General features: G+C 37.9%; 2 protein-coding genes across 10 annotated transcripts; both read left to right on the top strand.

Moving 5' to 3' along the window:
* Positions 1–1796: 1796 nt before the first annotated feature.
* On the top strand, positions 1797–6118 carry LOC113699359 (N-acylphosphatidylethanolamine synthase-like). 5 transcript variants are annotated; one of them, XM_072057618.1, is made up of 5 exons: positions 1797–2425; positions 3099–3226; positions 3993–4078; positions 4847–5055; positions 5592–5644. In XM_072057618.1, the coding sequence occupies exons 1-5, from the start codon at positions 2214–2216 to the stop codon at positions 5593–5595; spliced, it is 639 nt and encodes a 212-aa protein (XP_071913719.1). In that variant the 5' UTR covers positions 1797–2213; the 3' UTR covers positions 5596–5644. The 5 variants fall into 5 exon arrangements, with proteins under 5 accessions (XP_071913719.1, XP_071913718.1, XP_027075473.1 ...); XM_027219672.2 differs by having other exon boundaries at positions 1810–2425; positions 4847–4984; positions 5592–6118; XM_027219673.2 differs by having other exon boundaries at positions 2210–2429; positions 4847–4984; positions 5592–6118.
* Positions 6119–6257: 139 nt separating this feature from the next.
* LOC113699357 (uncharacterized) lies at positions 6258–10022 on the top strand. 5 transcript variants are annotated; one of them, XM_027219669.2, is made up of 2 exons: positions 6258–7734; positions 9505–10022. In XM_027219669.2, exons 1-2 carry the CDS (start codon positions 6862–6864, stop codon positions 9535–9537), a joined length of 906 nt encoding a protein of 301 aa, XP_027075470.1. In that variant the 5' UTR covers positions 6258–6861; the 3' UTR covers positions 9538–10022. The 5 variants fall into 5 exon arrangements, with proteins under 5 accessions (XP_027075470.1, XP_027075469.1, XP_027075471.1 ...); XM_027219668.2 differs by lacking the exon at positions 9505–10022 and adding an exon at positions 8466–8687; XM_027219670.2 differs by lacking the exon at positions 9505–10022 and adding an exon at positions 8296–8459.
* The last annotated feature ends 2767 nt before the right edge of the window (positions 10023–12789 follow it).

The following is a 12789-nucleotide window of genomic DNA, read 5'->3' as shown; positions in this document are numbered from 1 at the left end:
ATTTGTCAAATTATATATTACATAATATGATCTATAGTCCTCCACATTTTATAAAATAAATTTTTTCGTCTCTCACATTTTATAAAATGATTTTTTTCATCCCTCACATTTCAAAAAATGAAATTTTCATTTCTTACTAATTATGTGTGTGAATACATTTTTTTAAACACATGTATATGTCTATTTGATTTTGCTTAATAATAATAACATAAACACATGTATGTAATTGAGCCCAACTTATGGGCTATCTTCTCTTTTTGTGTGATTATAACTAATATTTATCAATAGAACCTTAATTTGCATATTCTTATTGTATTTTGACCGAAAATAGCTTTATTGGCCAACTTGACAATGAATGCAAGATTATTTACTAGCTAATACCAGATGAAATCAAATGATCACGTATAATTTTATGGTATTCGTATTGTTAAGTGAAATCAAATAGACACATACATATATTTATATTATTCGTATTATTAAACAAAATCAAATAGACATATACATGTGTTTAAACAAAATGTATTCACACACATTTTTTTTTAGGGTTTCCCTTACATACATAATTAGTGAGGGACGAAAAAAAATTTGTCCCGGCAAAAAAATGATCGGAAACCTAGTTAGAGACTAAATTTGTCCGATGTGAATATGTAACGGATATAAAATTACACTTTTAAAAGTGAGGGACGAAAAAAATTATTTTACAAAATGTGAGCGATATTTTGGACGATTTTCTTTTTTTTTTAAATATAATGTTATAGATTGTAATACATAAACAAAATAACTTAAAAAACATCTATTCATATAATATATTAAAAACAACTCATAAATATATACAAAAAATTTTAAAAAAATTCTATAACATTTTCTATCTATCACCACCAACCCCTCCCTCATTCCTACCCACTATTGCCACTACCACCTCCCTTACCCCCACTCACCAACGCCACCACTCCCTTCCTCTTCCTCCTCCCCTCTCCCCCTTCTCTATTTTGCTTTCCTTCCATCCCCAGAAGGTCGCAACCTTTTGGTTGGTTGCGATCTGGCTGCAACCAAATTAAGGGGGAGAGGGGAGGGTGATGGTTGGTGGGGAGGAGGAAAAAGAGGGAGGGGTTGGTGGCGATGATGGTTGGTGGGGGTAGTGTTAGTGGTGGTTGTGGTTATGGGTGGTAGTTTAATTTTTAAAAAGTATTCTAAAAATATTTTAATTTTAAAAGGTATTTAAAAATATATTTTAAAAATTCCTCCAAAAAATCACAAAATCTACCGTAAAAGTTTTCCATGTACATTGTTACAGTAAAATATTTCAAAAATATACCAAAAAACAGTTAATCCAAACAGAGCCATAACACATTAAAAGGAAATAATTAACCATCTCATTAGCCTGTGGGCCGTGGTTTAACCAGTCCCAACCCATTAAGACCTAAAAGGACCTTAAAAACCGGTACCTCATCGCTAGGGGTGAAATCGAGCCGAGTCGAACTCGAGTAGTGACATACTCGAGCTCGAACTCAATGCTGACCTCAAGAGCTCGAGCTCGATCGAGCTCGAGAAATAAAAATCGAACTCGACTCGATAGTAACATAAATAGGCTCGAACTCGACTCGATTGAGCTTGGCGTGCCATTCGAGCTCGAGCTCGAGTTCGAGTACTCGAGTCCTCGAGCTCGATTTCATCCTGCACCCTTAACACGAGCTCAATATTGAGACGAGTACTCGACTCGAGCTCGAGATTTGATCATGCACCCCTACTCGAACTACTCGACGAGCTAAAAATACCTCATCCTAACTAATTGAGATCGACTCGTTTCATATACTCGAGCTACTTGAGCTCGACTCGAGATCGAACAAAATCGATCTCGAATCGAGTAGCTAATCAAGCTACTCGCGTGCTCGATTCAAGCTACTCGATTGGTGTGCACCCCTACTCACCGCCCCCAATAGGCCACAGTCACCCAATTGCCTATCCTAATTAGCCCACCTCGTCCTGCCCCGCTTCGGATGTTTGCGGGTGGGAATACCTCATTTGATTACCCCAACGAAAAGAAAGTTATATAAAGGGGGAAAAAAAGGCATTTTTTTTGGATAGTAGGACTGTAGGAGTATAAGAAATGGAACGGGAGCAGAAAATTCAAACTTGAGCGAGCAGGTTGAGAAAAAGTCCTTTTTGGGTTTCAATTCACAGTTCCCACTGGCGGTGGTGGTGGCGGAAGAAAGATGGTGGGGAGGAAGATGGAATGGGCGGCGAGAGGGAACCACCTAAGAGGGATACCAAGAAAAGCTATTTTCATGGCGGTCGGAGCTTTTGCAAAAGCGGTAGCCAATTTGCTCAACACCACCACCGTCCATAATGCCGAGACCCTCATTCACCTTGTCCGATCCCGCCCTCCTGGCGTCCCTCTCCTCACCGTCAGCAATCACATGTCCACGTCAGTCAGTCAGTCCCCCTCTTCTTCCTCTCTTGATATTTTATTTTTCTCTTCAGTGCACCAAAATATGTTGTGGGTTTTATTTTTCTTCTAGAACCCCTGATGGGTTCTTTCTAGCATATAGTTTCTTGTTGGATCATAATAGAAAGTGGATTGGATTTGCTTCCCTTTCATAGGATCCTGCTACCGGATTTCTGAAAGTATTTTGATATTAGTATGTTTCCCGTTCATATACCAGTTGATTTGATGTGCTATTACGGCCGAAGTTTTTTGCAATATGTTTGTAATTTCCTGTGGATACAACTATGAAGTACCTATTTGTTCTGAGGAAGATAAATGAACCATTTCGCATTGTAAATGCTACAAAATCATTGAAAAAAAAATCTCACTTTTCAGCGTTAAGCTCGTGCAATGATTAATCCATTTTGAGGTTCAGTTTTGCTCTTAACATTTGGCTGGCGTAGACAATGTTGTGGTTGTCTAACACATAAGGAGACTGATATTTTTAATTGTCAGACGTGTATAGAAGGAAGAAAGATAAGGCTCAGGAGTACAATTAGTGTGGTTGATTTGAATTCATTAGTCTGCTTATAAGTTGGTCTCTATATTTTTGTGATTACTGCTACTATTTTGCTGTTTATGAGGATTATGTTATTCTTTTTAATTTCTGCAGGTTGGATGACCCCATCATGTGGGGTTTCAAAGGTTTCCCCATTACTGATGCAAGAATTGGACGCTGGGTACTAGCAGCTGAAGATATATGCTTTAAAAATACGGTGCTGTCATATTTTTTCCGACTTGGTGTGTAATATCTCGATAGTTAGGATAATTTTTCATTTGCATTTTCTTCAATCACCAATTTGTGAAATTGTTCTGGTACCTTAGTCTGTTCTTCTTAAACAGCGAAAGGAACTTTTAAATAGTCCTACTGCAGTAGACATATATCCTGCAGTTTGTGGAAAGACCAGCACTGAAGTCCTTGTTGCAATCATTTCTGCTTTTTTGGGATGTTTGGACTACTTAACGAATGCTTGTTCTTAATAGATAATGATAGCTGATGTCCTTATTTACTGAGCGAAAATTTGGACATGCAAAAGATCTTTTGGAAAATGTGTTAGAAGATACATGTGCTTAATCACTGAGTGCACATCGTACATAATTGTCTGTCATCTCTACTATCTTTGATCACGTTCCTCATCAACCTTCCACAGATATCAAGTTGAATGGCTAAATTGTAATGGTTCAATTGTGCTTTTTAGGCCAAAGAAATTGCATGGCAGCCTGAAGCAGTCCATCTTTAGTAAGCTTGACTTTGTTTAGAAGTGCTTGTAAAAGCAGTCAGGACAAGGTTTTATCTTTGAAAATTGATAGTTACCAAGGCAATGAACTGATTCTAGCTTGCTGAAGCAGCTCAGGTTGCTAGCTTAGCAAACTAAAAAATGAACCAGACTACTGTTTGACTATTCCTTGTTAATGAGCTGAGGTTGTAGTTCTTTCTTATCTGTAATGATCTAACTTGGCTTCATACTCATGGAAAGTTGGTTTCTTTCTCATGGAACATTTGCAGGGAAATGCATACCTATAACAAGAGGAGGAGGAATCTATCAGGAACATATGAATGAAGCTCTTGATCGCTTGAGGGATGGAGCTTGGGTAATTTATGTTATTATACTGTTTTAGTTTCACACTGAGCCTGAATATACTGTAATTGCAGTGTAGATATGACATTTGCTTCTCTCTCTCTCTCTCTCAAATTGTACCCCCTTTTCCCCTTGATTCATATCTCGTGTGCATTCTTGTCCACTTTGCCTTGTGTTGTTCCATTGATTTTACTGTCTGTAGCTTGTCCATCATTGTTATCACAGTGCAATTAGTCTTTATCGGTTCTGTGGGTAAGATAGGCTGACATTTCCTTATGTGAATCAGAGCTTTTGGTCCTCCCTCTTATTTGCGAAGTTACACTAACGTTCCCTGTCAGTTGTTTTTTTTTATTTAAAAAAGAATAAAGAACAGAGGAAAATACTCTTGTTGTCCCCTCTATTACTCCTGCCATTACCTACCAACATGTACAACATTCATTATAGTAATAAGTAATCTAAAAAAACATTTTTTTTGTTGATTTTCCTACTGCACAAGGTTTCTAGACTTGCTCCAATGAGGTGAGCGTAACTATCTTTCACGCCCTCCCTCATTTCTGTTAACTTTGTCAATGGCACGTTTTTTTGATTGCTTATTTGTAAGGTTCTCAAACCATGTAGTGGTCTTCTATCTTTATTAGGTGCTTGATGATGCACATCAAGAATTGTCCTTTCCTCCTAGAATATTTTATGTAGGAGTATTGTTATTTAAGATGAAGTCAATTCTTTCAAGCAAGATTATAGTTTTCAGTGTTCCCAAACTCTCTTCTTTTGTGATGGACAGTTACATACATTTCCAGAAGGCAAAGTGTGTCAAGAAGAAGCACCAATAAGAAGATTAAAATGGGGAACTGCCAGTCTCATTGCTCGTGCTCCTGTAACTCCAATAGTTCTGCCAATTGTTCATCATGGTTTGCAAAAGGTCATTCTTGGTGTTATGAAAATGTTGTTTGAATGTCTTGAATATCTTCCTTTGCCATCTGTGCAATTTAGGTACTAAATAGTGCATTTCATTCTAGAGAATGATGTGAATTGCTCCCATTGACACCTTTAACTCCTTCCTCTCTTGAATTAACCAATTTCTAAGTACAATTGTGTACTATTATATGTAGGAAAGATGTGTGCTTTTGCATGTTCATGCTTACAGGAGCATGTGGTTTGAGTTTTTTGTTTATATGTTGGTCACAAATCATTTTGTTTGATTTTGTTAAATGGTGTATGAGAGATTTAAAAACAGACTTCCAAATACAAACTTGTATATTTGGATGAAAACTTTCTCTTTTACATTATTTGGGTACATGATAGTGGACAATATTATTTGGCTCACTCCTTTTGTGTACTCAAAACAATAGCTGAACTGCTTTATTCTTCTAGAGCTAAGCTTGCTGAACCTAGCCCTACCTTGAAGCTTGTCGGGAATATCTAACTCTTGGAATTCATGGTAGTTGTAGAATTGAGCTTTATCCAAATTACTGTGCTTGTCTTTCCTTGTTGGTTCTAAAATACTCATTCCTTCTGAAAATTTCCAGGTGATGCCTGAAAATTATATGTTTGGAAGAAGACCTCTTTTACCGTTATGGAATAGGAATATCAACACTGTCATTGGTGAGCCAATAGAATTTGACTTGCCTAAGCTGAAGCAGACGGCATTGTATCGGTCTAAGGATTCAAGTCATTCTGGTGCCAGGTGGCCTATTCTGAAACCGTGTGGACTGGATGAGGCAGCACAAAGATGGCTTTACACATCCATATCAGAGCGAATTCGGACTGTGATGGAGAGATTGCAAAGTTTGGGAAAGTTGAAGTGCTGATCTAAAGTTCAAAGAACTGAACTTGACAGTGTGGTTTTGAGTCATGGCGCACTCAACTTCCTATTTTTAAATCTTGTGCATTTTTGGCAGGCTTTTTACACTCCCTCTTGTTTGTCGAAGATTAATGTCTTAGGTCTAGGATGAATTTTTCTGCCCATTGACGATTGGTGTAGATTAACTCTGTAGTTGCGCTTTCAAGTGGAGAGTGTATTAGTGGCAAATTTTGCAGGTTGCCATTTACAGTTTATGCTGGACTTCTATGTGCAGCATCAATATTCTTCCTTGTGCATTCCCAAGGACACGAGTCTTTTATTTTGGGAAAGAGGCAATGGCTTGGATGGGTGAACTTCGATTAAGCCGATTAGAATGAGAACAATTAGAGAATGAGGATGTCTTTTGTCATTCTACCATCGTCCTCATTTCTTCTTCAAGTAAACCTTCATATGTGGAGCACGGGGGGTCAGATTCCGTTTTTGTTGAGTTGATTTTCAGGTGCACAAATAGTTCCTGTAATAGGAAAAAAAGGAATGATTGTGCTGTTTCGCCATGTTTAACATTCTGCTCTTTCGGCTGGTTGCTGCCCAAAAAGAAAAGGAAAAAATCCAACCTAATCAACAATATCAGAAGCGAAAAAAAGGTGAAAAGACCACAATCAAAACCTTGGGTCAAATTCTAACTTGCCGCCCGACATATTTGGTTTTCCTCAATTCCCAGCTTTTTAGAGAAGTTTAATGTTGTTTCCCAAACTTGGAATTTTCTTCATTCGCAGATCGGTATCTCACAGAATAAGATGATACTCATGCGCCGTTTTCTCCTGGATCCAGTTGTGTCCTGTATGTTCTCCATTGATAAAATCTCTCTCATGTGTACAGCGTTTGTAAGCCTGGTCAAACAAAATAGGTCGGTCTGTGTCAGATGATAATCTAATTAAATCCCAGAAAGTGAGTGCTGCCCTGTCTCCATTTTTCAGTCAAATGATGATGAGGAAATGATGGTCCTGACTCTGCAGCATCCTTCTCATCCATCAATGGCAGCACTCCCCAACACCAGCACCAACAGCCGTCTTATTGCCTTCACCACCCCAAAAAATTATGCAGAAAGGCTCTCCCACGTTATCCAACTCAAGGGCTGGTGTCCCATCTGGTGCCCCACTGTCATTGTTGAAACCACCCCACACACCATCTCCTCCATCCAATTCTACCTCTCCAATCCAAATGCCATCAACAATTCCCAGAATCATCCCAACCTCGAACAATTCTCAGGTATAGCTTTCACATCAAGAACTGGAATCAAAGCTTTCTCAGAAGCCTTAACCAACATCCACTCACCCCCACTTGCCCCACATGGTGAAACCTTCACAATTTCAACTCTAGGCAAAGACTCAGAGCTGCTAGATGAATCTTTTATTAATAAACTTTGTGAAAATCCCCGTAGAATTAAGGTCTTGGTTCCTCCAATTTCAACACCAACAAGTCTAGCCGAATCACTGGGATTAGGCCAGGGAAGAAAGGTGTTATGCCCAGTTCCATCTGTACTAGGCCTGGAGGAACCACCTGTTGTGCCTAATTTCCTTGCTCATCTAGCTAGAATGGGATGGACTGCGGTTAGAGTTAACGGTTATGAGACCCGGTGGGCGGGGCCCACGTGTGCTGAGGAGGTAGCGCGGAGGACTGATGAGGAATGTGGGTTGGATGGCCTTGTGTTTACTAGTACTGCAGAGGTTGAAGGGCTTTTGAAGAGCTTGAAAGAGTTGGGGTTGAATTGGGAGATGATGAGGATGAGGTGTCCAAGCATGTTGGTGGCAGCTCATGGTCCAGTTACAGCTTCTGGTGCCGAGAGATTGGGAGTTGGCATAGATGTGGTGAGTTCTAGATTTGATAGTTTTGATGGTGTTGTTGATGCACTTGCTTATAGGTGGAAATCATTGGATTGCTGTTAAGACAATCAAGCATGTAAATTGATTCGAATGTTGTTTATCATATTTAATCCAAAGATATAATTCGACAACCAATAAAAGTTACAAAGATTCTAAAAGTTCTGTTCTGGAAGCTTAGGTCTGATCTAAAGGCTTCAGAGTAGGAGGGCAGTCAATAACGGAGTGTGAGACTTTAAGCAACAAGAAGTTTGGCCACATGTCTTGCTGAAATTGGTAGAAAGGATGCAATAGGTGTGTGAAAGAGATCTAAATGAGGAAAGCTATGCTTATGTGCAACTTCAGAAGATGAGACTGTTTCTTTTCTTTTATTTTTGGCTTTTTAAACTGACAAAAGAGTCGATTTCAACACAAACTAACAATTGTATGTATTGATACACATTTATACTTGCTAAGGATTAGTGACTGTTAAAAACTTTCTTACTGGGATTCTTAATTACATACTCCTATTGGCTGCTCTCTCTTGTTCTTCTTTTCCTTTTGGAGTAGCTCTTGTCAAATACTGGCACCAAATGAACAAATGGTAGCTGAATTGCTAGGAATAGCTATTTTCTTGTTGCTTGATACCATCATTTGTGGGAACTGAGGAAGACCTGGACATTAGCTCAGTTCAATTGCATGGATGATAGCCTCTCATACTCAATCCTGTCTTCCTCCAGTCTCCTATTCCAGGAAACTTTTCAAGAACAGCAACTGGATCGATCACATGTGTCTGTTGTGTTGCAAATGTTTAGTCCTTTCACTGATGCACCAAAATTAAAGCTGTTTAGGCAAGTTGCTTAACCAGTGAAACTCCATTATGTACTGTAATCTGAATAGACTTTATTGATGCTCCAATATCGAAAAGTAACATTTGATTACGTCCAACATTTCTAAGCAAAGGATCCTTCTACTGTGCTCTGCTTTCTTTCTTTTTTTCGTCCTACCTTGGAGGAACATGATTTAGTTTTCAATCAAAATTTACAAGAATTGGTCCATCACTTCCTTGTTATTGGATAAGACCACACGATGGATGCCCTATCGACTTTACTTTTTGTCCAATCATACATGATGAGCATTTGTAACAAACATGCTGGTGTTATGATCCAAGTCTATAAAGTTGCTAACTAACATGCTGTATTAGTTCTGCACATGGTGGAACATACCACTATTTTTACTTGGTTCCCCATGACCCCATCAGGAAACCAAATCAACCATACCCAAAAACTACGAGACCCCATCAAATTAATTTGCCATGTTAGTGATTTCAATCATCACAAAACCAGTAATAAACTCATGAAAGTTTTGCTACATTAGTTTTATATATGAGAAAGACCTTTGCTTCTTTCATGATTACAGTAATTTTGCGTCCCTTGTGTTTGTCATTTTCATTCTTCTGTAACGTCCGACCTTTTTTGTAAGGTACCAATAAGGTAATGCCAATTCTTGCTTTCTTTTGAAGAAGGGAGGGTTGTGTAATATGTATGTATTGGAGAGAACAAGAAAAAGCTCTGAACTCAGGAAAAAGTAGTTGGTAAAAATTTCCAGCAAGTACCAATTTGGATTGAGAATTATTATGTACTATTACATTTCTTCGTCTGAACAACTAGTTAAAAAAAGAATCTGTTTGTCCGGATGATTTGCACTTTACTTCCATCATGTTCTGTCCCTAATCAAGAGACCATTCCCTGTGGTTTTTGACCTTCTCTCTGATTTCAGGCGATCTCATTCCAAACATTCATACACTCCTGATTTTGGAACTTCACATTTGCCCTCTCGATCATTATGGGAAGAGAAAATTACGGAAATGAAATGATTGGTTTATTTGCCTCTCTCTTTATCCTCCATCCATGATACAGATGTCTACATGGAGATTTTGAGTTCATTTTACATTCCCTTTCAAAACATTAAGAAGATATTTTCTTCTATACGAGGAGGAATTCGAGGAAGAGTTTTTGAGCTTCCTATAACCAGAAAGTTGTTAAATTGGCCTATGTGATGATGAAGGCCTGCTAGAATGGACCCAACCACTGAAGATCAGGAAATATGCTGGATACCAAACAACTCAAACGAACAAGAAGGCATTGGCCCTCAAAATGAGACTCCACTGAAATTATATATGTACAGAAACCAAAAAAAAGGGAAAAATAATGAAAGTGAAATGTATCAATTGACCATTTATCTGTGTTTGGTGTGAAGGCAGATAGAATATGCATCAAAGTTCCTATTGCCACCAACTTTTTTATCAATTTTGACCGCTTCTGATGAGATGAGAAAGATACAACAACGCGGGGGGCTGCCAAGAACGATTCAATAATGGGTTTAGCGTTTATAGAATACAAAATGGGTTGTTTTTGTCTTGAGCTTATTATAAGGGGCCACAATTTAAGGAGTAATAGAACCAAATTGGCAATTACAACTCGACACCGTTAGCAAGTAATCCAAAAATAATCAGAAGAATACTAATGCGCTAAATAAAAGGAAAAACACATGCAGAGATTACAGTTCCTAGGATCTTTAACCTTGATCACTAAAACCATTAGGTCAGCTCAATGACTAAAGGAGGATTTTTAGAATTTTTTTTTTTTTTACTGTTAGATTCAGGGTTTGAATTATAATCGTCAAGGATTGGAAGGGCTTTCAAATTCAGAACTCAGAATCCTAACAATTAGGAGTAAGAAGGGTGTGGAGAGGGATGGAAGAGTTTTTTTTTTTTTTATATAAAAACACACATTGATCACTAGTTCAAATCTTCATCAACAACGTCATTTGGCACATTGATTTTAAAATTTTTCTCTGCAATAAATTAATGTGAGCAGGCTTGGTATAAAAGCAATTGATTTGTCCTGATATTCATGTATACAAGTAAACAATGCAGGCTCACCGGTCGAAAAGGATTATTAACAAAAAAAAAAAAAAGAAGAAGAAGAAGAAGATACTCTGGCCCTACAGGTAGCAAGCAAGCAATTAGTAGTGTCAATTTGGTATTTAAAAGTAAAAAGAAAAGAAAAATCCAACTCCTGAGTGTTTACTCTTGAACAGGTAGTACGCTCAACTTTTTCATGTGTGCCATAAATACAAAATCCTCTCCACTTTTTAGTTGTTGGTTGTTTTGGAAAGAGCCAACTTTCCAGCATTGAGTAAATGATTCACGAATGGAGACTCAGTAGCAGCAGCACCATTGCAGTAATGGGAATGGTAGTGGTCATTGTACACTTCTCGTGAGTTTATTTATTGCAAAATCATCTCCGCTTTCGTTTCTCCAGTCCACTCCACCTGGGTGAAATTTTATGCAGAATTCAAGCCGGCTGGCCGGCATCTGACTGACAATAATGTATATGAAGTCATCAAGTCTATATCTATTTATCTTTTTTTTTTTTTTTAAACTGATTCATTCTTCGAGAGAATGTAACTTCTTTTTTGTATGGTTTCCCGAATCAAACAAGTGTTTAAATGCAAATTAAATAAATGTAGCCACCATCCTTTGGTTTTCTCGGACACAAAATTGCTTTAATCAAAACACTTAATGATGCATGCAATACCACCCCCAAATAGATTGAAACTGCAAAACAATTAAGTGAAATCAAAACTGCGAACCAATTTGATTTATGACCGGCATCTTTCTTCCCTCCATTGAATGTCAAGTGGGAATTTGCCCGCCCACAATAGGACCCTGAAATTAATTTGAGACTGAAAATACCTTAGGGTATCTTCAGATTCACCTTTGGGACTAACCACAGAAAAGGTTAGGGTACGTTATATTGTACTACTTTCAGCCTGCATCAGTTCTCCTGCTGACAGATAGTACTTTTAAGGTAAAAATTGGAAAGCATAAAGACACCAATAACTACAATATCATACCATATTGATACACTTGGGTTATAATCAGTTATCATCTGTGTCTTTTTTTTTTCCTGACGCAGTGGGTATTCGGAATTCGACGGATTATATTACCGGACTCGACTATTCCCACTCCGCTTATGCCCCCTACCCCCTAAAAGATACAAGACGATAGGAGGGATTGAACCGCAACCACACGGTGCCAGGATTTAAGGAGGCACCCCCAACACCAGCCGAACCAACCCCGGGAGTAGTTATATGTGTCTCACTATTCAAGCATATGAAATATATCTAAATATAGTATAGATACTCTGGTAGGTCCTGCAGACAAAATTTTTCAAGAATTAAATTCCCGCGCGATGAGCTACCTTGAAGAAATTGAAATTTGATCTTTTCTTTTCTTTCCTGAGAGACAGACGTATATTCGAAGCAAGCTGCATTAAAGACTGGAAAATGGTTTTTATGTTCGAAGTCTGTCAATCAATGAGTCCATGTGATGTGCGGCCATGGCAAATGAAGCTTCTATTAGCCTTTGAACACGGATTGGCTTCACTGTTTATGCTCTAATCATGAAGATAGATGCAAATATCTCTTGTTAACAGACTCAATCCACAGTTAGCTTTAAAGTTTCTTAACTAATACTACTAGTAGTTTATTGGATTTTATGGTATCAGCAGAGACAACCCTTTTCTTCTTTGACATAATGGAGCATGATAAAAAAGTTGGTCCCTGAATTCTACCTATTTTTCCTCATGAAGTGACACAAGAAGTTTGAGGATAAAAACACAACAGTCTAGTATCACATGCAATTATGAAAATGGTCATGGAGTGAAAGTACAGAAAAGTTTTTTTTTTTTTTTTTGTTTGTGAGATGAATACAAGTTGAATAATAATTTCCAACTGCACATTAGATTTAGAAATGAATTTTCTCTAGTCAAATACAAAATTCCCATTCAGTCCCAAAAAGTTGAATACTACTACTGGATTGATTCTGAAAACATTTTTACTAGCGTGCGAGTACAAGCAAACAAAACAAAGCTCATCCTTCCTTATTGTCCACTCTAAAGTCCAACCCCCCTCCCTCTCTCTCCCAATAGGAGAAAAAAAAAAAAACTATAAAGAAATAATTTAGAATAAGTACAAAGGAGCAATAGTACAGTTTTG

The sequence above is a fragment of the Coffea arabica genome, chromosome 7c (genome assembly GCF_036785885.1).
Source record: "Coffea arabica cultivar ET-39 chromosome 7c, Coffea Arabica ET-39 HiFi, whole genome shotgun sequence".
Classification (NCBI taxonomy): Eukaryota; Viridiplantae; Streptophyta; class Magnoliopsida; order Gentianales; family Rubiaceae; genus Coffea; species Coffea arabica.
Note: the sequence above shows the minus strand (reverse complement) of the source record. Positions and strands in the feature narration are given on the sequence as shown.

Excerpts from the sequence above, each read along its gene's own strand:
- LOC113699359 (XM_027219672.2), top strand. The coding sequence starts at position 2,214 with ATGGTGGGGAGGAAGATGGAATGGGCGGCGAGAGGGAACCACCTAAGA. Across the intron at positions 2,426-3,098 it reads GTCAGCAATCACATGTCCAC|GTTGGATGACCCCATCATGT; the intron begins GTCAGTCAGTCA and ends TAATTTCTGCAG. Across the intron at positions 3,227-3,992 it reads GTCATATTTTTTCCGACTTG|GGAAATGCATACCTATAACA; the intron begins GTGTGTAATATC and ends GAACATTTGCAG.
- LOC113699357 (XM_072057615.1), top strand. The coding sequence starts at position 6,862 with ATGATGGTCCTGACTCTGCAGCATCCTTCTCATCCATCAATGGCAGCA.